At 38.5% G+C, this 22,296-nt stretch overlaps 1 protein-coding gene across 26 annotated transcripts in view; it reads right to left on the bottom strand.

Moving 5' to 3' along the window:
- Positions 1–22,296, bottom strand: part of RIMS2 (regulating synaptic membrane exocytosis 2) — a 489,382-nt gene that overhangs the window by 372,401 nt on the left and 94,685 nt on the right. For 13 of the 26 annotated variants that reach the window (XM_075023763.1, XM_075023771.1, XM_075023767.1 and 10 more), the window contains one exon: positions 12,552–12,563. The exons of the other annotated variants lie outside the window; for them this stretch is intronic. In XM_075023763.1, the coding sequence (XP_074879864.1) occupies positions 12,552–12,563 (12 nt within the window). The remainder of the gene's footprint in view (positions 1–12,551; positions 12,564–22,296) is intronic. 26 annotated transcript variants of the gene reach the window in all.

Here is a 22,296-nt window from a genome sequence, read left to right as displayed (position 1 = left end):
TAATGCCCAAAATTCAGTGTTGTACTCCTCATGTGCCAGGACTGCTGCTAATGAGGTGAGAAATATTGGCTTTGGAGATGTCAATAAAAGGAAATTCACAGATTTGTATACAACTCTTCTCCTTCTGGCCTAGAGACAAACTCTTTTCAATTCAGCATCAGCTGTGAGAAGTACTGCAAGCTTGAGGGAAAAACAGGGGAGAGCATGCATGAGTATTTACAATGTAAATTACAAATTTACAATATGTGCATGTCATCTAGCTCTGTTTTTCCACATCAACAGATGTGAAGAAAACTTTTCCAGGCTAGTTAGAGGCTTGAGAAAAGTAGATCACTACAGCATCTCGCCTACTGAGAGCATTATCACAATGACAGGAACAAGGTGGCACATTGGGGCAGTGGCTTTGGATCAGTCGTGTCTTCACCATCCTTGAAGGAAGTAATGTTGTGTTTCCTATGCTTACTAATTTCGTCACTGCAGAGTACATCCAGATTTACAGTACTATTATTCTCAGTTGGCCTAGACACTGTATGCTTTCAAATCAAATGCATACTTATGCATACAAATGCATAGTTATCTTTTTTATTTATTTATTTAGGAATATTTTTGACAAAGGTATGACAAAGATCTGAAACGGTGACTGATCACAGAAGTTTTATGAAACTTCTGATTTAAAATATCTTGCAGCAGATCACTTCTGAGGGACATGCACTTCGCAGATGTGTTCCACAGAGCCAAAACAGTACTTTGATGATAAAGATACAGGCCTTAACATAAAATGACCCAGTTAGTTAGTTTACAGCTACCTTTTTCAGCATGTCACCTATGCTCTATAGGAGGCTTCAACTAACAGAACCCCATGCTGATCTGAATAGTTACCAGTAAATAGAAGTTTATCTATTGAAAAATCACTCAAAACATGGATCATGTCTCCTTACCTTTACTAAAAATGTTAACGTTTCATTTACACAAGGTTTTCCTTAAATAATACCCAGATAATCTCTGCTGCTAGTGTTGTACTAAACATGAAAAGGAAAGATTAATAAATAACATTAAGAAAAGCTAAAAGTTATAGGAAAAGGAAAAGCCTAATAGGCTTGGATTCATTATTATTTAAAATTGAATTTAAAATTTGTGACACAACTACAATAAAAGTATCAGAATCCTATTCACAATACAAAATGTATCTATGGTATTTTATTAAGCTTTTGACACAAAAAAATTACTGAAGTCTAATGTTGCAGGATCATAGCTATTTTATTTCAAAGTCTCTTATAAATAACCAGTTAAGATAAATACATCAAGAAGCTATAAAACAAAAGTAATTGTATTAATCAAGAAAGAGTCCAGAAACATACATTACCACAGAATAATCTCTTTGCAACATGGTCCATAATAATAAAGCATTTTCTCTTGAATAAAAAATAACTTTTTTAGACATTTTTAATGAGCACTTGAGATTGGTGTCTGGTTCTATGGGCTCAATTGCGAGCTGTTTTTCACTTTTTGCTACAAACCAAATATGTTAATAACAATGGAAACAATTATGCTTTTCCCAAATATCTGAGGCCAGACATCCACTATAGTGAAAGTTTTCTTTGGTCTCTTGCAATGAAGTCCATGACAAAAACAAGCAAAACCAGGATTTGATAAAACTAAAAAAGAATTTAAAGCAGATTAATACGAATTTCCTTCCCACGTACAAAGCAAACCCCATGATTTTATATAATCATAGAATCATTTAGGTTGGAAAAGACCTTCAAGATCATTGAGTCCAACCATCAACCATGCCCACTAAACCATGTCCTGAAGTACCCATCTACTTGCTTTTTGAATACCTCCAGGGATGGTGACTCAACCACTTCCCTGGGCAGCCTATTCCAATGCCTGACAACCTTCTCAGTAAAAAAATTTTTCCTAATATCTAACCTAAATCTCCCTTGCCTCAACTTGAGGCCATTTCCTCTTGTCCTATCTCCAGCCACCTGACAGAAGAGACCAGCACCCACCTCACTACAACCTCCTTTCAGGTAGTTGTAGAGAGCGATAAGGTCTCCCCTGAGTCACCTTTTCTCCAGACTAAACAGCCCCAGCTCCCTCAGCCGCTCCTCATAAGACTTGTGCTCCAGGCCCCTCACCAACTTGGTTGCCCTCCTCTGAACACGCTCCAGCACCTCAACGTCTTTCTTGTAGTGAGGGGCCCAAAACTGAACACAGCACTCGAGGTGCAGCCTCACCAGTGCCAAGTACAGGGGAACAACCACCTCCCTGCTCCTGCTGGCCACACTATTTCTGATACAGGCCAGGATGCCGTTGGCCTTCTTGGCCACCTGGGCACACTGCTGGCTCATATTCAGCCGGCTGTCAACCAGCACCCCCAGGTCTTTCTCTGCCGGGCAGCTTTCCAGCCACTCTTCCTCAAGCCTGTAGCACTGCATGGGGTTGCTGTGACCGAAGTGCAGGACCCGGCACTTGGCCTTGTTGAACCTCATACAATTGGCCTCAGCCCATCGATCCAGCCTGTCCAGATCTCTCTGTAGAGCCTTCCTACCCTCAAGCAGATCGACCCTGCCTCCCAACCTGGTGTCGTCTGCAAACTTGCTGAGGGTGCACTCAATCCCCTCAACCAAATCATTGATAAAGATATTAAACAGAACCGGCTCCAACACCGAGCCCTGGGGAACACCACTTGTGACCCGCCGCCAACTGGATTTCACCCCATTCACCACAACCCTCTGGGCCCGGCCAGCCAGCCAGTTTTTCACCCAGCGAAGAGTACACTTATCCAAGCCATGAGACGCCAGCTTCTCAAGGAGTATGCCATGAGAGACAGTGTCAAAGGCCTTGCTGAAGTCAAGGAAGATAACATCTACAGCCTTTTGCTCATCCACTAGGCGGGTCACCTGGTTATAGAAGGAGATCAGGTTGGTCAAGCAGGACCTGCCTTTCGTAAACCCATGCTGACTGGGCCTGATCCCCTTCTTATCCTGGACTTGCCATGTGAGTGCTCTCAAGACAAACCGTTCCATAATCTTCCCCAGCACCGAGGTGAGGCTGACAGGCCTGTAGTTCCCCGGATCCTCCCTCCGACCCTTCTTGTAAATGGGCATCACATTGGCAAGCCTCCAGTCCTCTGGGGCCTCCCCTGTTGACCAGGATCGCTGATAGATGATGGAGAGTGGCTTGGCAAGGACTTCTGCCAGTTCCCTCAGTACTCTTGGATGGATCCCATCGGGACCAATAGATTTGTGAGTGTCCAGATGGCGTAGTAGGTCACTAACTATTTCCCCCTGGATTAAGGGGGGGGTGTTCTGCGCTTCATCCTTACCTTCCAGCTCAGGGGGTGGAGTACCCTGAGGATAACTGGTCTCCCTATTAAAGACTGAGGCAAAGAAGGCATTAAGTACCTCGGCCTTTTCCTCATCTCTGGTTGCTACGTTCCCTTCTGTATCCATTAAAGGATAGATAGTCTCCTTGGGATTCTTTTTACTGTTAACATATTTGTAAAAACATTTTTTGTTGTCCCTTACAATAGTGGCCAGATTTAGTTCTAGCTGAGCTTTTTTTTGCCTTTCTAATTTTCTCTCTGTATGATCTAACGAGATCCCTGTACTCATCCCAAGTTGCCCACCCTTTCCTCCAGAGATGATAAACTCTCCTTTTTTTCTTGACTCCTAGCAAAAGCTCCCCGTTCAGCCAGGCCAGTCGTTTTCCTCGGTGGTTCGACTTGCGGCACATGGGAATAGTCTGGTCCTGAGCCATTAAGATTCCTTCTTAAAGAATGTCCATCCCTTCTGGACCCCTTTGCCCTTCAGGACCGTCTCCCAAGGGACTCTCTAAACCAGTGCCTCGAAGAGGCCAAAGTTTGCCCTCCGGAAGTCCATAGTGGTGGTTTTGCTGACGACCTTCCTTGCCTCACCAAGAATTGAAAATTCTATTATTTCATGGTTGCTAAGCCCAAGATGGCCTCCGACCATCACACCTCCCACCAGTCCTTCCCTGTTTGTAAACAATAGATCTAGCAAGGCTCCTCCCCTGGTTGGCTCACCTACCAGCTGTGTCAGGAAGTTATCTTCCACACACTCCAGGAACCTCCTAGATTGTTTACTCACTGCTGTGTTGTATTTCTAGCAGATGTCTGGAAAGTTAAAGTCCCCCACGAGGACAAGGGCACACGATTCTGAGACTACCGCCAGCCGCTTGTAGAATGATCCATGCCTCTCTTCAACCTGGTCGGGTGGTCTATAACAAACTCCCAGCACAATATCTGCCTTATTGTCTTTCCCTCTTGTCCTCACCCATAAGCACTCCACCTTGTCATCAGAATCGTGTAGCTCTGTACAGTCAAAACATTCCCTAACATAGAGAGCCACCCCACCACCTCTTCTACCTTGCCTATCCCTTCTGAAGAGCTTGTAGCCATCCACTGCAGCACTCCAGTCATGGGAGTTGTCCCACCATGTTTCTCTGATGGCGACTAAGTCATATCTATCCTGCTGCACGATGGCTTCCAGCTCCTCCTGTTTATTGCCCATGCTGCATGCGTTGGCATAGATCATCATAATCATCATGGTGTTATAGTTTAAAAATGAACTAATACTGAATGCAAACAGACAACTAGACAGTCATACATGTTGGGAGAAAAAAGCATTTGAACCCTATCTTCAATGTAGAAGTAAAACTATTCTACTCTCTTGGAAAGATACCATACATTCCCTACCTAGAACTGTAAGAAATCCAATTTGTTAACAATAAATATCATCTTTCATAATCATATGACCAAGTATCTAAAAGCAAGAACACCTTAATTAACCAGGTCATGACTCTGAAGTTATGTAACAATTACACTGAAACTGAAAGATGTACAGGCTAAATGAACACTAGTGATTAACACTGCCCAAGTTTAAACTTTTAAAGATAAATGGGAGGTGTACCTGTATACATAGTAAACTAAATGACTAACTTCATTTAATAAAGATACAGCTATGATTCCATCAGTATAAAAACACTCTAGGGATTTATTGTCCCCAACATCAAATAGAACTCCTGTTAATTTTTTTATGTATTTGGCTTACAAAGCACAGGTGTTTTAGTTCTTGCAGTTGTAAAATGGTAAGAAGGACTTGTGAACTACATGAAACTAATTCTCAACAAACTACAAACATTAATACACATAACTGGCTGAAATTGAATTAGCTACCTGAAATCCAGGCTTTTCCGTAGATCTCCTTGATGCTGAATGAAGGCACCTTTATAATAATTCAAACCAAGGAAGTTTTAATTTTCAAATACCCTCCTATTTATACTTCATAGGTGACACCTTGTTTAAACACAGTATTTTTCATATTTATTTAAATTTCTCCATGAATGCTCTTAAGCCCAATATCTGCTGAAGTCGTCTATATAAAGTCACTCATACTATGCTGAATAACTGTCTTGCATGTGCATCCAATATTTGATATATCAACAGATGCTTGCCATACGAATTCCTTTTTCACACAGCAGATCTAAACAGCAAACAGACAATATTAACCCAGATGCAAGGCCTTTTTCATTTAATTCCTCAAGCTATCAATAAACTGTTCCTTGAAGACAGTACCTAAATAAAGCTCTAAGTATACAGTTGAGGAAAAAAAAGCCACCAAACCACACCTTGGAAGGTTTGCCGCTTTATTACTAGCAATGTCTTCATTATTTATATATATAGGCACTGGTTTCCAGCCACTGAAGCTGAGTCTAGATAATTAAACATTTATACCATCCCCTGCTGTGCCATAATGTCTAACTGTGTCCAAAGAGTCCTAGGTGTGCTGTTACACACCTGGGACTGAAACAAGGAATTTGCTGAGCTACCTTTGATAAAGGTCTGCACCTGGAACTTAATAGCACATGATATGGTTTCTGAATATTGCAACAGGTGGCAAATATAACTTACTGCTCAAGAACTGTTTCGTCTCCTGGTTCTAGAATTGCAAATAGCTCTATTAATTTGAACAAAAATGAAAGTGAGAATTCACTGATGTGATAAAGTATATATTGTTATTACACTGTTTCCACACACATTTTAAGATAAGGTTATTTTAGGATAGCTTGAAGAAGAATTTAAATGGAAAATGGATCTATTTTGCACAATTTGGAATTAAAAGATAAATTTCTAGTGCTATCAGGATAAAAGAAATAGTCAGCAAAACGAAAGTCAGCCCCTCTAATTCCACCAGGCTCTCTCTAAATCAGCCCTAATGCTTTTCAGAAATTCAGTATCATCTAAAAGCAAACCAACTACTTCTAAATTCTGTACTATAAAATTGCAACACCATAGTGTACATGTACAGGACAAGGTTTATAGGAGGAACTAGTACCTTTTACACTGGCTGTTGTAGGTGAAAAAATTATACAGGTTTTTGGGCACATAAACCCTTGCTCATCTAATATAAAGTACATATATGACTGTAAAAAGATTTTCAGACTTACTCTTCTAGTTAGTTTTCTGTTCATTCTTAAGCAAGAAACATATCTGAGTGTGTTCTTCAAGCATGGAGCTTGCTAACAAAAGCAAAGTCTCTAAACCCCCATGGAGTCATTAGATTGAACCAGTTAAGACCATTCTGAAGCTACATCATGTCAAGAAGTTGTTTTATTTTTATTTTCCAATTAACATTCAAATGCAAGAGAAGCTGGAAAAGGAGACTGGCAGTTCCACATCGCCCTTTCCTTGAACACTGTGGAATTTATGCCATTGATCTGTGCATGAGGAAATGGCCCAAAGGGCACTGTGGTGAAGGGACAAAAAAAAAAAAAAAAAAAAGAAGGAAGAAGAATTCTTATTCCTTCCCCATGTTCCCCAGCTTCTCCAGCAGCTCACAGAAGTTAATACGAATATGAAGTTGGACTACAATGTAGTGTAATCCCTATTCCTTGACTGTGATGGCCAACACAGAGTGTATCTTAGTATGACAGTAAGGCCATCAAAGTTTATAACACCTGGGATCTAATTTAGAGAAAAGATTTGTATGCCAATTTAACCATCAGTAGGATGCATTTACTATGTGTGGTCTTCATCAGGATTTCAGGCAAGTTTAAATCTGCAACTTTAATAAGATGTATGTGTACTGACTACATTCTATTAAATGCCACATCATCAAAGTCTTGAAAATTCTGAAAACAGAAAGCTAGGCAACATTTTTGAGTAGAGGACATGAGTTGACTGTGTAATCAGAGTAATTTTGACAGAGAGAAAAGAAGCAACTTAGTATTTAAATATATTTTCAGAGAGGCCATTTTATTTAAGTTTTGCAATCCAACTCCAAGAAACAGAAGACAGAAAAACCATGCGCTTTCAGTGCTGTGTTCATTAAAAGCACCTTCTGCTGCTGGAGGTGCATTCTGTAGTGATGAAGGAAAAAAGAGTGAGCTCTGAACACAGTAAGATAAAGGAGAGCAGCTTAGACAAATGGATACATGAGAAATAGGATCAGAGAACAGTCTAGGACAAGTGGCCCAAGATGTGAAGGTCTAAGTTGCCAACTCTCTGAATTACTTTTAGAGATCCCAATCTGAAAGACAATACTCAAGAGCTGAGGAAAAACATTAAGCTTCCCACAGCAGAGAGATATCTTAGAAAATGATCCTAAATAATAGCTGGTATAGGAGGTCTTTGTCAGAGGTATTCTAAGTCTAGGAAATATCCTATTGTTTTTATGAGTCTCTTTGTAAAAATGGGTTTGGGTTTTTTTTCCAAATTTCAGTAATCTGGAAATTAACGTATTTCTTCGTTAAAAAACCCCACCCTTTAGAGCATATACAGCCCATGAAAACCTTGATGAGACTCAGAGTATGTTTCTTCATAAGACACAGTCTCAGTCAAGTGTCAAGAATAGGGTAGGAGTTTACCCAAACAGATATTTGCCAATAGCAAGAAGCTATGCAGCGGTAGGAGGAGCAACCTATGGTTTCTACAAATACTTGTCACATTTGTGCAATTCCAGGTGAGAAAGCTGTAAGGCATTGTGGAGGTACAGACCTGCAACACAGATAGTTTAGAAACAACAGGATTCTTGGTATGGCCCAGGACCTGTTCAGAATGGCAGAGGTAAAATGAGAAAAAATTTCTCTCTTGTTTAACAGTGAAATTTCCACAAAAATGACAGGAAGCACTCTCACCACCTTGGTCTCTGCTGACTGGAATAATAATATTCATTACTCCAGAACATGGTGAAGGAAAACTGGGGAATAGGAAGTTTTAACTGCAATAAGACAAAGGGAGGGAGAATAATGCCCTATGATAATTGCTTTTGATCTTTTCTAATGTAATTTTATATAGAACTGTTTTATGAGACTAATTTGCTAAAAATAACTGCCATTGTCTGAACTGTGTCTAGGAATCTCAAAAATTATTAAACTTTTATTTAATTATTAAAGTTCAAATAAAATTCCAAAGTCAGTCAAGTTATTAGGGAAATTAATCTAGGAAACTATTCAGTAAATACATTCGATTCTGAATTTGCTTAGAGGGGTCTTTGAGATAACTATCAAAAAAAGATTCTGCAGGTTCTAAGACTGGTGAAGGTTGAAGACTTGATTTTTAAAGACAAGCTATTTGTCTGTGTCTTAAGTATTTCAAAATTTATAACATTACAAAGGTAGAAGACTTAGTCCAAGGGAAGTGTCAAATGTTTTATCTACCTGCACAGGAAATAAAGACAGAACAAGAAGGAAGTTGCCTAGCATTGCTCCTCAGGTTCATCCTTTACAGAATTATAAACGGTTCTGTTGAAGGCTTTTATTTACCTATAGCAGTTTAAAAGAGATTCCTTAAAAACAACTTCCTGAACCCACTAAAAGAGATGAAAGAACAGAGGAAGTATCAGAACTTCCAAAGGCCAGGCCACTCAATTGCCCATTTCACGTCACTTTAAAACTTGTCACTTGAAAATGAACACTTGAAAAACATGAATTGATGTCTCTAAACCTCATATGTCCATAACTAAACACTCTACATGGATTGTATCAAAGTTTTTAAAAGCCAGATCACAACCAGCAAGTGTTTAATTTATTATGCAGAAATAAATCTATGAAAAGAATATCTATTCTTCCAGTTTGAGTTACAGGTCTGTGTTAGAATCTGTGAGATTAATACTGAGTAGTTCGGTCTTTCCAATTTCTCTGATGGACTACAGAGCAGGTTCCAGTACCATCAGTGCTTCCTCAAGAAACTATTCTTCCTAGCACTGAATGAAGGGGACGCAAGAAAATTAAGATGACTTCCTCTCACTACCAGGACTATAAAGGAAAAAATTCACTAATCACACTATTTTTTCAATTAAAAAATCAACTGTTTCCTTCTCAGAGATGATCTTTTTTATAATTGTCGTGGTTTAACCCCAGCCAGTAACTAAGCACCACGCAGCCACTCACTCACTCCCGCCTACCCAGTGGGATGGGGGAGAAAATTGGGAAAAGAAGTGAAACTCGGGGGTTGAGATAAGAACGGTTTAACAGAACAGAAAAGAAGAAACTAATAATGATAATGATAACACTAATAAAATGACAACAGTAATAATAAAAGGATTGGAATGTGCAAATGATGCACAGTGCAATTGCTCACCACCCACCGATCGACACTCAGTTAGTCCCCGAGCAGCAATCCCCCATCCCCACTCCCCCCAGTTTCTATACTAGATGTGACGTCACATGGTACGGAATACCCTGTTGGCCACTTTGGGTCAGCTGCCCTGGCTGGATCCTGTGCCAACTTCTTCTGCCCCTCCAGCTTTCTCGCTGGCTGGGCATGAGAAGCTGAAAAAACCTTGACTATAGTCGAAACTAAACATTACTTAGCAACCGAAAACATTAGTGTTATCAACATTCTTCCATACTGAACTCAAAACATAGCACTGTACCAGCTACTGGGAAGACAATTAACTCTATCCCAGCTGAAACCAGGACAATAATTTAACATAAATTATTTCTTTCTGGCACATTTGGGTCTCCATTTTTCAAAAGTACTTCTTTATATGCTGATACCAGACTAATGAAGGACTGGAACATTCATTAGTCATTCCCACCTTCTATGTGGAACAAGGCACAGTGAGCTTCATACTCTGAAGTGGTATTAGTATGTAATATAAGTTCTCTTCCATGCATGTTTAATGGTACAACTACAACATTACAACACAGTTAGAATCCATGTCCAGCTCCATTTCCCACCACCATAAATAGCACCAGCAGACTGGTGTATGATCGTCCCAATCATTCAATACCATGTCCTGTCCCAGCTTTTCCCTACAACCTTAATCTTTAGCAAAAGATGAGACGAGATTTCTACGGGGACATACTAAAATGACTTTCTACTCTCTAACTCTTCACAGACCTGATGGTTTGAATACCTCATTTTCCAAATCCGTGTCATTTAATTGGGTCAACATACAACCAGCAGTCACCAAGTATCTATAGCTTTATCTAGGAGCACTGTAGATTGAATTTGCCAATCTATGATTATAAAATACAATAGGCCTCTTAAGAAATACTGGAATTCACACCTTCTCTGATATGTTAACACGGAAAATGAAGGATAACCAGTAATATTAAGGATTCTCTAAGTGGGTTAACCTACCGGTAAATGCTGTATCACACAAAATTAAAAAATCCTGTTTATATTCAAGTATCTGTTTTGATGGTATCTGCTTACAATACACCAGGGTTTTCAACCTTACTGTTAGCACTAAAATAGCAAGATGAATACAACTGCTGTCCCTATTTCACAATGTTTGTAGTCAAGAAAAAGTTGACCTAAAATACTTACTGTTCTTTCTGCCTTTATAACTTCTAAAACATCTATTTCAAATCCAGCAGAAACAGATATTACCTTAAAGCAACTTGAGGCACCATCATTCTTTATGGAAAACTCTAACTAGTTGATTAGCTAGAAAAATTCCAGTCCTTTCCCTCCTTAACACATGTACATAGTAAAACTAGACAATTGTACAACCTTATTACTGTGATATCCTTCACTCTTTTTTATTTTCCAAGCGAATTTAGGATTTGATACTGATACAATATAGATGTGTACCTCACAGACATTAGTTGTTGGATTGACTGTGGGAATGCTGTTAGCTTGCAGCAATTACTTAATAAGATTATACTGAAAGGGTAAATTCTTCAAGGAGAAAATTGTTTCTTTTATTCATCTACCTTTTGTACTCTACAGCTACCTCTGTATTCTAGGAACTGGTGTTACTTCGCACCTTCTATGAGTTCACATCCTTTTAATTGTGAAAAACTCTAATGATGTAGGCCAAAAGAAAACTACGTAACCATCTGACAGACTGGGAGACCAGTGTGTTGCCCACCACAAAGATGGCTTGCCTGCTAGTGAAAACACATCCTAAATGGTAACAACAGCAGATGGCTTACAAATTCTGTATGAAGCAAAGTATTTCTGAACCATATATGTGAGTTAAATGTGAGCCTTGACACTGCTATCAGTAATAAAACATTACATTAATTGTAGCAAAAGACTTTGCTGTGTATACATTCACTAAATGCAGATGAATGCTAAAGAATTTCTTTACTTCATCTAATATAGGAACTTATTCGCCAAGCACTACAGGGTAAGTTGCTTTTGCAATTGCAATTCTTTAGAATACATTAGAGATTTTCATGGAAGAGCAGATTTACTGTAGCTCAGGTATTTTTCTCAATTCTGTTATTTAAAAAAATCACATTTAATTTGGTAAAATATTGAAATATATCCAGGCTTATTCTCAAATTCAGATTTATACTACCTTTTCTAAACATACCTAAAATAAAATCAGATTAAAATATTTACTGTAGGTGTAATATTAGCAAGACAAACACAGTGTCAATGACATGCATAACATCTAACATTATTTCAACATTATGCTCAATACAATATGTGCACTACATTTTAGGAATGCCTACATACCATTTAATTTAGAAAATAATTTCTATATTAGTGGATGACTCTATGACATTGGTGGCATATTCCTAAATGTTTAGAATAAATATGTTTTCTTAATGTTTACTTGTATCTAATTGTATTGTCATTAAAAATCAAAACTGAACTACCATGCTAAAAAAAAAATTAAAAGGTAAAATGTTGAGTGCATATATATCAATGATACAAACACGACCACCACAGGGTGCAAAAATTATTTTGATAACTTTATGCCACTTCGATAAAATTCATTTTTAATTTTGTAAGAGAAACACCTATGAGACAATTACCTATTTAATTTTTTTAAACTGTGCACATATCATATTGCAAAACTAAAGGAAAAGCAGGGGCATGCTCACAAAAGCTGCAAACAGAGAGGAATATCATGCATACTGTTCACAACAACTCACATATTATTAGTAAGTTATCTGAAAAACAGGAAAGCCTTTCATGCCAAACATTGCTTTCATTTTAATGACAGTAACTCCCCTTGCCTTCAGCAGGAATTACACCTGCGTAAATGAAAGCAAATGTAGGCCAGGAAATAAGTCTACCCAAAAAAGAAAAGAACTTTAGACAGAAAAAAGGCTCTAACCACTTTGTCCTCCTGGAGTTCATGTCCACGAAAGCAAGAAAGAAAGGACAGAAAAAAGACAAAGAAGGAAAGAGTCACTTCCATTTTGAAAGCAAGCAGTAGTATTTGTTAGTAAAATAAACAAACAAATATCAAAGGAATTAATATATATCTTTCTTATTTCCCCTAGTGGTGAAGAAAATCTAGTGAAAAATATGTCATTTTAATAATTTTCTTAGTCCTTTCATGGGTGAAATTGAGAAGATTTTATATATCAAAGAAAATATTTTACAAAAAAATTGCACAAAGAAAATTATTTTCATAAAAATAATTTGGGAGTCACATCCGAATTGCCTTAATAAAACAAACTGGTCTTCTCATAAAAAGGATGCAGAATTTAGCTCTACATGCCTTGGACCCCAGTACTGCAAATGATTAGCATGCATCAACCCTTTGCACTTGCAAAGAGTCCAGTGAAATGAAGAATGTTTATTTACTACAGCCAGATACAGGGTATGCATAATGGCATAACTGCATGTTAATCACTCAACAGATCTTTAAAATACTAGAGTTTTAAAGCATAAAGAGACAGAGTTTGTCACAAGTGTTTACTGCATGTCATGTCAGATCTATATCATTTATACTTTCTTTTTCATACCCATAAATATTAAATACAAACATTCCCATTGATTATTATTTTCCTTGAAGGAATTGTCTTTTTAGCTGTCTAAAATTGTAAATGGAATAATACTTTAGAAAACAAAAATATTCAAAATGCTTTTAGTCAAAACTATTCCCGTTTTTTGTGAACGGTGAATGATGATTTTTTTCTGCTACCTTAATTTCACATGCCAATACAGAGACTAAATCTAGGCATGCAATTAAGCACTTAGCTGTGTTGGAAAAACAACTGCTCACCAAGAAAGGGTGATAACTCATTTTATAGATTTGTTGTTTGGACACCTATATGACATGCAACTTCGTGCTCCTGTGCTCTTACAGAAGTTTTAGGTTCCCCCCAATACTAGAGATACAAACAAACAGGAGAGAATACAACAGAGGCCAACCAAGACAGTCAGGGCACTAAAGCACACAATATACAAGGAGAAGTTGAGGGAGATTTTGGCTTGGTTAGCCAAAAGAAGGCTGGGGTAGGGAAGGGTGCAGGAAGAGGGGAACTACTTGCATTCCTCAACTACTTAAAGCAAGCTATAGGGAAGACAGATTCTTCTTGAAGATATACAGCTAATGGACAAAATGCAACAACCAAGGTATTGAATTGGATATAAGAAAGAAACAAAACAAGAGTGGTTAAGCACTGAAAAGGCTGCTCAAAGAGCTTACAGATTCTCCACCCTTGGAGATTTTTACAACTCAGTTGGACAAGATCCTGAAAACCTGGTCTGACTTTGAAGTTAATCCTGCTTGTAGCAGGAGATTGGTCTAGATAACCTCCACAGGTCCAATCTGACCCAACTTACTCTACGATCCTATGTATGGTGGTAAAAGATTAAAGTATTTTCAAAGATGCTATGGGTTTTAGTGGCATTCTCAGTTATACAAATAGCAAATATCATTGAAAGCTATGTAAATCACAGGACTTCTAAGCATTATCACCCTGTGTGAAGAGACACATTTATCTGCACAGCACCAGGTGCTCTGCTACCTTCCTAGCAGGGCTTCCAGTCCTACTGCAATAAGAGTGGCAGTAGTGCTCACAGATATTTTGAATGGAAGAATCTAGTGCCTTGATTTCTTATCCTCACCTCTGAAGAAATATATTCTTCCATGCAAGAGGAGCATAATTCATAAGCAGGTATTTTTAGCACAGAGGCTAAGCAATTTTGAAATTGTAAATGCCTGATTAGGTTGCTTTCTCAGTGAATGTCTTGCAGCTGCAGGAAGGGGTAAGTAACAGCACGGAAGAGCAATTAAGTCAGAATAGTGCAGCTTCTCACTTTAGGGATGTAGAGAGCAATTAAACATAAAATTTTAAAACAAAAGAACTTGAGAAGCTCCAACAACACACAGTAGGTGAAATAGCACATGACAAAGATAAAGATTTTAAATACATTAAACCGAAAAGTAAAGGTAGGAAGTTTCACAAAAAAACGGGAAACAGACACAGTGATATTTCAAACTAGAAATTAGGAACATCTTTAAAACAATCAATATTGAACGAAAAATGTAAATATTAAGTAGAAAAGGTTAAAACATACAGATTTTTTAAAGGGGCAACATCCTTAAGAAAGCAAATTTTGAGACGAAAAGTATCTGTATTATTTGATTGTTTTTATCATATAGCTTAGCTTACATGTTCTACATGCCTAGGCTGACTATTCTTTAGAGCAGGATTGCCTGTTTCTACCACACTCCTTAATGTCTTAATAACTTTTAATATCTTCAGTTTTAACTTCTGTTTTTCATACTCTGCACTGCACCACTATACCAGAAAATTTAAAACAGACTATAAATAAGGCCTATAATATTTCAAGAAAATTCTTACAATTTGGGCTATTTCCTTATAATTTTCACTACACAAGACCCATAGTTTGGTCATTTCGTGACAAGTAGTATTATGTGTATTATTCTCCTCAAAGATACTGTATTGGTTTTATGTGGCAAGGTTTTGGTAGCGGGGGGGGGTTACAGGGGTGGCTTCTGTAAGAAGCTGCTGGAAGCTTCCCCTGTGTTCGAGAGAGAGCGAGCCCATACCAGTCGGCTCTGAGACGGACCCGCCGCTGGCCAAGGCCGAGCCAATCAGTGATAGTGGTAACGCCTCTGTGATAACATTTTTAAGAAGGAAAAAAGTGGGGAGAGTGAGAAAACAGCCGCGGGAGAGAGGAGTGAGAACATGTAAGAGAAACAAGCCTGCGGACACCAAGGTCAGTGAAGAAGGAGGGGGAGGAGATGCTCCAGGCGCCGGAGCGGAGATTCCCCTGCAGCCCGTGGTGAAGACCCTGGTGAGGCAGGCTGTCCCCCTGCAGTCCAGGGAGGTCCACGGTGGAGCAGATCTCCACCTGCAGCCCGTGGAGGACCCCACGCCGGAGCAGGTGGGTTCCCGAAGGAGGCTGTGACCCCGTGGGAACCCCGCGCTGGAGCAGGTTCCTGGCAGGACCTGCGGATCTGCGGAGAGAGGAGCCCGTGGAGCAGGTTTTCTGGCAGGACTTGTGACCCCGTGGGGGACCCGCGCTGGAGCAGTCTGCTCCTGAAGGACTGCACACCGTGGAAAGGACCCATGCTGGAGCAGTTCGTGAAGAACTGCAGCCCGTGGGAATGGCCCACGTTGGAGAGGTTCGTGGAGGACTGACCCCGTGGGTGGGACCCCACGTTGGAGCGGGGGAAGAGTGTGATCAGCCCTCACCCTGAGGAGGTGAAGCGGCAGAAAATAACGTGTGATGACCGTAAACCCCATCCCTGTCCCCCTTGTGCCGCTGGGGGGGTTTTGGTGGAGAAATCCGGGAGTGAAGTTGTGCCCGGGAAGAAGGGAGGGGTGGTGGGAAGGTGTTCTGAGATTTCGTTTTATTTCTCATTACCTTACTCTGGCTGATCTGTAATAAATTGAGCTAATTTTCCCTAAGCTGAGTCTGTTTTGCCCGTGACGGTAATTAGTGAATGATCTCTCCTGTCCTTATCTCGACCCGCAAGTTTTTGTTATATTTTTCTCTCCCTTGTCCAGCTGAGGATGGGGGAGTGATAGAATGGCTCTGGTGGGCACCTGGCGTTTAGCCAGGGTCAACCCATCACAGATACACACGGAAGCATGGGACAAAAGGCAACAAATACAAGTTGGAACATGGGAAATTCATTCGAGATATAAGAAAATTTTTCTTCTGTTTTTTAATCATGAGAGAGGTGAAGCACTGGAACAGGTTGCTCAGAGTGGTTGCTGAATCTCCATCCTTGAAAATTCAAAACTCAACTGAGCAAGGCCCTCTGAAAACTCATGTAATTCAATATTCTTTGAGCAAGAGGTTGGATGAGATGACCTCCAGAGGTCCTTTCCAACCCAATTATTCTATGATACTTTTTCTTCACTCATGAAGAAAATCTAGCTATATTACCCTTTTTAAATAACTTTCCCCTACATACAATAGACCTACATATATTTAAACATTGTTTTGTCATTCATATGGATTTCTTTCCCAATATTATCTCTATTCCAAAAATAATTACTAATGTAGTTTATCCATTGTCCTGACTACTTTTGTGCTGTTCTAATATAATATTCCAGTCTAGCCAAATTGGAAGTGATAATTATATATAGAAAATTTTACCTTTTAATTATTCTAATAATCTTCTGCAAACACACAGATGATCTGCACCTCTTCATACTATGAATTATGTTCTAATCTATTTTATTCACTCAGTAGTTTTCACCTAAGATACGAGGACTTTTAAAAGACTTATGAGGAGTAAAACCATAATACACAAGAAGAAATGTGAATTCATGCAAGAAAAGTAAATTCAGATGACAACATAATGGAGTATACATACAATCCAGTAATAGAGACGACTCAGAAATCAAAAAAATTTAAAAGAGAGAAACAAACTCTCACTACAACACTGATACATATTTTAGAAAGGACAGTTTAAGAGTTTTGAGACAGTTTTTCTAGTACCTACTCTTGCACCACAAGGTTCTAATGTAAGAAACTATTACCTTATAAATATTGACTTCGTAATACTGTTCTGTTCCACTGCTGTCTCATTTTGCCAAATCTTAATTTGCGTTCAAATCAAGAGTTTCCAAAAACGAAACTTAACTTTAATCACAGAAAAGATAAGACATACTAAATGCATCCTAGAATTGTAAGCAAGGAGAACATAATAACTCACATTTCCTAAAACCCAGACTATATTAGTGAAAATCATGGCTAATCAGTAATTCTCATGTATTATCAGATATTATCAATAGAGAAGTCTCGCTGTCTGTTATCTCAAATTATATTCCGAAGTACAAGCACCACTTAGACAACAATTACAATCATATATATGTATTTATAATCTATACACTAAAAGAAGATGAAAGATTTTTCTCATAAATTAATGGCATAATGAAGAGTCTCAAACACTTCACCATGTACGTGTAAGCTTTCCAACACAAAGCAGTAATCCCAAAAACTGGTGGCTTTGAAAGGGCAGTTAAGACTCCAAATCTTGTCATTCACACTGTGATCATAACAGTAAACAAGAGTTGGTTCACACAATCTACCTATGTTGAATAACCTCCAGGACAAAGAATCTCTTTTCAGAAACAGGCTATGAAATATAAAGATATATGAAGAAACAGGCTATGAAATATAAAGATATATGAAGTTCAAGATAAGCCATCACGCTTTACTAAACACCTAAGACTACCTCCATCCTCTCAGATGCCTCCCGCACATTGCTGTCAAACGTTCTTGAGTTCATAGCAGGACAATGCAAGTAGCGGCATGACTGACCATATGAGAGACATAGTTAATCATTTCAATAGCAAAGACATTCAAGAAATTATTTAATTCAGTTCTCAAAGAATTGAGGCTAAAAAAGTAACAAATCGGTCTGACTTTGGTGGTATTTGTTCTGTTCCACATGAAAAACCAAGTATATTTTAATATCGGTATTATCCTTTTAAAAGAAAATCTGTTAGAAGGTCAATATGGCATATGACTGAGTGAGCCAAAGCCACTCTTCAAGACAGTATTTTTTCACCTTAAGTGCCTAAAATCATCAGCTTGTCTAAAATTATCAGTTCTTCATTGTGTCAGGATCATAATAACCTCTAAGGTTTTTGAAAGCTTTGCAATAGAGTGAAGAGTTCAAACATGCCTAGCCTCTGTTGAAATTGAGACCATCATCTACCATTTAATGAGATTCAAAACAGCTACCAAATGAAATAGTTTCAAATAAATAAAATTAATAACAGAAATAGTTTGCGCAGTTGTCATTTGAAGGGAATAGTCATATCCACATAGTTTGTATTAAAATCACAGCGTTCTTTTCAAGAATCAAGAGAACACGAGGTGTCAACACAGACAAGCAGATTCTGAATATCAGTTCTGCTAGGCATCAATTTGCAAGAAAAATTTACAGGCTAGAAAGTAGCAACATCTTCTGGTTCAAAATTATAGCTGTGGCAAGGTTTTTACTCTTAATATTAAATGCAGCAATTTTGAAGAAGTGTTTTGCTGGGACAGCACATTATTTCTATACTGTCCAGGCACAAGCAGGGTCAGCAGCTTGGCCAGGGCCAGGAGCAGGGTACAGAGGGTGACACAAGGCAGGCTATGCCCCCACCTACAGGACTGTGTCCCACAGCACGCATGCAAGGGGAACAGGGTAGGGCCCAAGACTGTAACTAAGGTCACGCAAAGAATCCAAGTCCCAGCAGGTCTATGGTGATGAGACAGAGCTGAGGCCAGTCAGGAAGCCAAGCCTACAGATTCAGTCACCGAGGGACCCAGTCAGGCAGTGGCATGGCTCAGGCAGAGACCCAGGCTGAGCGCCTGAGCTGAAAATCAGGTGAGGGGCTGGAGGTCCCAAGAGGGCTCATTGCAGTCCCTTCTCACACAGCTCTTTCCCCAAGGCTGATCCCAGGTTACAGCTGCACCACATCAGAGCTGCCTGTGAGCACAGGCAGCCAAACCCCGTTTGGAGAAGGAGTGGGGAATGGTACAAAGGACCATGATGAACTGTAGTCCTGGTAAGTTTGGGTATAACTTTTGAAAGAGTAAAGAGGCCCATCACCTCAAATGAAATGGAGCTGATCATTGTTTAGAGATGTCTTAACAATCACAGATATTCACTATGGCATTAATGTTGGTCTCATATAATCAGGACAAGATTTCAGATTGGAAGTTTTTAATATATTTGATAACACAAACTCTATTCTATTCATGGAGAGACTGTGATGTGAAATTCATCCTAGTTAGAAGGATAACTTTTACAGCCTCCCGTTGTGAATTTACAACTTCTAAATAAGAGATTGTCTTTGGAATAATTTAGCCGTTGACTTTCATTTCTTTCAGAGATACTTGTACTGAGATTCTCCAGAAAGATGAATACAGTTGTAGGTTATCAGATTTTAGAGGTGTTACATGGACTAAACTGAAAAGAAAAAAAAGAAAAAAAAATACACTTGGTTTAGAGAAATCCTTTCCTCAAGTTTGCAATGTCATGTGTCTTTTCTAGAGAAATGCAGAACCAAGCTATGTCTCCTAAGGACCAACTTATTTGTATGGGATAGGAAATCATTGGGTTTATCCCAAATCCTAGTGACTTAGAAATCCTGATTGTGACAAACTAATTCTTCAGTGCTTGCCAATTGTCAACAGAATGAAATAGATTATGCATTAGCACAAGCATGCTGAAATTTTGTTTTGTGACTCCATACGGATGGTCACACTGCAAGTCCTGCAGTGAGAATCATTCAATGAAGAGAACTTGATGGTTATCTGAAAACCAAACATAGCCTCAGAGAAATAATCAGAATGCAAAGCTTTCACAGAACCAGAGGGAGCTGACAGAAGCTCCCTACTTGCACCTTACATGTTTTGCACACAGTTGCTGGGTCCTATAAAACAACTGAAAATCTCTTACTTTTGACACTCAAAGACAAAGAGAGAAGGATGTTTCAGTAGCTGCAAGTGATAGCAGGTTGCCAAACACCCTGAAAGAAGGTATTCAGCATGCATCAAATTAAGTTTTCAGATGAGTATTGTTTTTTTCTTCCACAAGTGAAATGTTGGTTTATTGAACTGGCATTCTGAGCTGTGGAAATTTATATTTACAGCACAAAAAGTTGTATCCATCTGGAAGCTGTATTTGTCCAATATTTTAGCATGTAAATCTCTCAGCTGCATAAAACTCATTCTGCTGTCTATTGCCTCATTCAGTGTGCATTTCCCTATATAAATCAGTATATAATTTAGAAAAGAATAGTAGGATATTTTGTATCTGAGTGGTACCTATATTGCTAAAAACAATTACTGCTTGCTGTAATGTGATTTATTATTTCGGTTTTAATCAACGTGGAGTTTTTCATAAACATAAAAGATAACAGTTCAAGGTCCCTTACTCCCATGAAATTTAAGCCCCCATCCTGGCTGAATACTCCATTCACTAAGATAATAAGCAGTACAGGAGCAGCAGTACCACCATTATCAGTTTTATTTGTTTGATCTAGAAGGAACTCCCACATAGTGATAATTTTTGTACAACCTGAACTGAATTTTAATGCCTGTATTTCAGGCACTGTAACTAAACTAAAAAAGGAATAAATCATTCAATCATTCTAAGAGTCCTGATCTAATGCTCAACATTCGACAAATCAACAGTCAAATATTTCCATGCTCTGCTCCTACTCATGACCATGAACCTTATAAGCAGTAGTCCACCTTGTGACCTTTGAAAGAGAAGTGTTCTTTGCAGTTCAACATCTTCTGAGATGCATGCTGCTAACACTGGTCTATACTAAAGTATTTAGTAGCAGAATCTGGTGTAAATGGCATGAATTTGGCTTGAAACTTGATATTATGAAAAAGATCACAAGCAGATCAAACAGCTCCATCAAAGAACATTTCAGACAGTTTAAGAATCACCCTATATAAGGTCCAAAGCAGATATATATAACCTGTCAAAAAATGTCTACAAAGACTGTAGAAAATCTAGCAAAGTTAAAACAGGAAGTTAGAAGTCATCCTTCAAGGAGTTGAAGTTGTATCCATTAAGGAAAACAGAAAATAAAGAATTCTGGTAAATTCTGGTAGAACAAAAATAATTTTCAGGAAATGATGTGTATAGGCATAAAAGAGATCATAAATAGGAGACTGCCACAGTCTGTCTGAATTAAATCTTTTGTATTCATGTTCATGGTGATTAGAGGGATATTTACTCTAGAATATTGTTTTATGCAGAAGGAACCAGAGGATATACTTCAAACTGATATTTCTGAAAGAGAAGCTATAAAGTAAGTCAACAAAAAAAACCTGTAACAAATTTTTTAAATCAGATTATATTCAACATAAAACATCTCAGCTTTAAAATATCTAACCATTAACTGCAATACAGAGTCTTTCATTGACAAGAAGAATAAAAATTGGCAAATATTATGCCAATTTATGCATTTTTAAGGAATTTCAGTGTTAGATCAACTGAACAATAGACAAGTGAGTCTGATATCCACATTGGACAGATCTGTAGAAACCAAAATAGAAAATAAAATTGGCAAGCATATGAATAAATTATGATAAAATGTGGAAAAGTCAGAATGGCTTTAAGTAAAAGGAATTTCTGTCTGTTACATGTATTAGAATTCCTTCAAGGAGTCACAGAGAAAGTGAGTAAATGGGATTTATTCATTGTCCTGAGTTGGGCTTCCAGGCTTTCAAAGAATCTCAGCAGCCATGGAATAGGAATAAATTCATTCATGAGAAAACTTAACTGATGAAAAGACAAGAAGAAAAGAACAGGAATAAATGGTCAGGGATTTTTAAGGGAGAGGTATCACCAGTGAAGCATCACAGGGGATCTGTCTAGAGATGCTCTGTCCAGCATATTCATAAATTATCTAGAACAGAAATGAATGAAAGACAGAAAAGCATATTTATTGCACTAAACTATCAACAGTAGTAGAAAAAAAGCCAGCTGAGAAGAGCTGCAGAACAGATTCATAAAACTAAATGGAGAAGTCAGCTTACAGAAAGACAGATTTAGGTTAGACAGTAAGAAAAGCTTTCTGTGGTGAGGATGGTGAAGCAGTGGAACAAATGACCTAAGAGGG

Source organism: Buteo buteo, chromosome 3, assembly GCF_964188355.1.
Source record: "Buteo buteo chromosome 3, bButBut1.hap1.1, whole genome shotgun sequence".
NCBI classification, from domain to species: domain Eukaryota; kingdom Metazoa; phylum Chordata; class Aves; order Accipitriformes; family Accipitridae; genus Buteo; species Buteo buteo.
Note: the sequence above shows the minus strand (reverse complement) of the source record. Positions and strands in the feature narration are given on the sequence as shown.